Genomic DNA, 2,766 nt, shown 5'->3' with positions numbered 1-2,766 from the left:
ACTCAATGATAATGAATGTCTGTTAAGCTGATATCTAACTTAAAAGTTTTCTATATTCATTGATTAAATCACCATCAAATACATGTATTGTATGCAAGAAGTGCAAAACCTATATTACTTTGGAAAAAAGGAAGATTCATTTCTAAATGCAAAATAACCTCATAAGTCTAATAATAACAATGCCTACAATTTAGTAAGAAGCTATACACATTGTATTTGTATTTTTTAAGTATTAATTAGTATGTATTTTAATATTGGGTTAAGAAATAAGTAAGACATTTTGACACAGTACAAAATTTGTAATATTAAACTGAACATTTCTATTTAAGATATGAGAAATAAAAACAAAATTTTCAATTAACCAAACAATAAAATTTATTGCCCTTTATTTTTAACATTTCGGTTAGTTTTAGTTTTAATTAGACTAGTTGCTTCATCGTTTAGCTGTTGGAAGAAGGCTTTAGAGGTCTTTAAGGCTTTATCGTTAACTTCCACACCTTTCGTTGTGTTCCTATGTTCCGTTACTTTCATGACTTTACCCTTTTTCCGTTGCAACTTTTTCTTCTTCCGCCGTTCCCTGTTCTTGTCTGTTTGTGTGCGTTCCGCTTTGCTCATCAAGTCACCTCTCTGTTTCTTCTTAACTTCCTCCGGAGCGAGTAGCGCTGCATCGCTAGTAGCTACTGGAGCTACCTCCTCCATTGATATAGCGGGAGTGTTACTGACAATCTTGACTTCGGCTTGCGGAGCTTTTGGTGTGTAGTGGTAATGACATAGAGCGTCAAGTTTAGAAAATAACTTGCTCATTGCCTCTCGGATCTCTGTGTGACTCTCCGGTTCTTTTTCCTCCTCATCCCCACCAGATAGCGCTTGCTTTTGTTTCAAATACTCAGCTTCGTAAACTTGCGCTAAACTAAGTTTACTCTTATTCTGGTCTAAGATTTCTGGTTTTTTGAACGCTAGTTGGTCGTCAACTGGCTTTTCCTTTTTAACAACATCATCCCAGGCTTTATCTTTGATCCTACGTTTTATAATCTCTTCTAGCGTTAATGTTGTTTGCTCAGTAATGACTGGAGGCGGTCTCGTTGTCAGATCAAAGTCTACCACTTCTTCAAGCAACGAGTTCTGTGGCCGTTTCGTTGCATCTACCTCACCTTTTAACTGCCAAGGAGCCTCTGTGAGGGTTTTTTCTTCTAATTTTGATATCTGCTGTTTCAAGCGTTGTTGCCGCAACTCAAATTCAGATTGCTTTTCATCATTAGTATGACCATTTTGAGCTGTGTTGTCATTTGTTTCAATATTACTATCATCGGAGTCATCATCAGATTCCTGAGTAGCAAATCTGACTTTTTTACCTTTCTTTTTAGGTTCTACATTGTCTTCTCCTTCAGAAGCATATTCTTCACTATTCGCATCATTATTTTCTTCCTCATAATCTTCTTCATTGTCACCATCGAAGAAGTCAGAATATTTCACATCTTTCCCCTCCCCGTCTTCCTCATCATCATCATCATCATCTATATCCTCAAACATGTCTATTGATTCCTCATCACTGTCATCCTTTTTATCAACTTTACCCTCCATTTTCTCTTCTTTCAGCAAAAACTTCTCCATATCTTGCAATTTGAAGAACTGGTCATCCACTATGGATGTTTTTGTTTTTGATTTGGATGTATCTTTCTTCTTTTTCAGTTTAGATTTTTTAGACTTTTTGGTATCAACATCATCCTCGCTATCTGCAATATGGTCCTCAGAGTCTTCAATATGGTCCTCTGAGTCTGAGTTTGCAGTATGATCCTCAGAAACTTGCGGTTGTACAATTTGTATAGGGAATTTGAGATCAGTTTTCGCTGACATGCAGTTAGCCACTTCCCACACAAGGTCATCCCAGCGCTCAGCATTCTGAAGCTCGATTTGTTGCCAAATTTGTTCCTCATCGAAGTCCTTCACAATTATTTCGGGCAATGCACCTTTACCCTTCTTATTTTCTTGCCCCTTCGTATAATCGTAAAGAGATTTAACTAAGTTTTTTATATCTTCCTGAAGATCATTTTGAACGGTTAGATACTTCACGGGTTTGTCTGTTAGCACGCTAAATTTATGGATTATATCCTCCATTTCGAGACTACTCATGATTATTTACTATAATACGACTAAAGCTTACATTTAAATTACGAAAAGAGTACCTAAATATTAGCCTGTTGATTAACTACACAACTCACACGCGGTGCTGTGTTTGACAGATTCGCAACATGACTTTGACATTTGACGTAAGTTACGTTTATTGTTTTTTTTATGGTTTGAGAAGAGGCAAAAGCATACGAATGTAGAGCCGTAATATGTAATTAATACCGATGTTTTAATATTAAAGTAAAAAATGCAATATTATAATTTAAACAAAATATTTATTTTTAGTTGAGTTAAACTAAAATATGTATTAAAAACAACCTTACGGAAAAATCATTACTGTTAGATGCTCTATACGGCAACATTAAATTAAGCCATGGAATCTCGATTCCGTAATAAAAAAAATGAGTAAATTATTTTGTCGAATACTTTATTACATTAATTTAACGAATTATATAAAAAATGTATCCGTTTTTAATACCAGATACCCAAGAAATCTCCGTCTAAACTCATTACTGTTCCACTGCTGAGCATAGGTATTGGGAGTGAGAGGGACTTAGGTATAGTCCATCACGTTGACCAAGTGTGGATTGGTAGACTTAACACTGCATTGAAAACTTCTAGTTAAAAAACTCTCAGCAT

The 2,766-nt window shown here is 35.3% G+C and overlaps 1 protein-coding gene across 1 annotated transcript; it reads right to left on the bottom strand.

Annotated features, from left to right (window-relative positions):
• Window positions 1-350: 350 nt before the first annotated feature.
• On the bottom strand, window positions 351-2,241 carry LOC140754714 (U3 small nucleolar ribonucleoprotein protein MPP10). Its single transcript, XM_073089772.1, has one exon. It carries the CDS (start codon window positions 2,128-2,130, stop codon window positions 376-378), a length of 1,755 nt encoding a protein of 584 aa, XP_072945873.1. The 5' UTR covers window positions 2,131-2,241; the 3' UTR covers window positions 351-375.
• Window positions 2,242-2,766: the final 525 nt, after the last annotated feature.

The sequence above is a fragment of the Epargyreus clarus genome, unplaced genomic scaffold (genome assembly GCF_041222505.1).
Source record: "Epargyreus clarus isolate Ecla_fem2 unplaced genomic scaffold, WU_Ecla_fem_2.2 ptg000031l, whole genome shotgun sequence".
NCBI classification, from domain to species: Eukaryota; Metazoa; Arthropoda; class Insecta; order Lepidoptera; family Hesperiidae; genus Epargyreus; species Epargyreus clarus.
The sequence above is the reverse complement of the archived record's forward strand: the minus strand, read 5'-3'. Positions and strand labels throughout refer to the sequence as shown.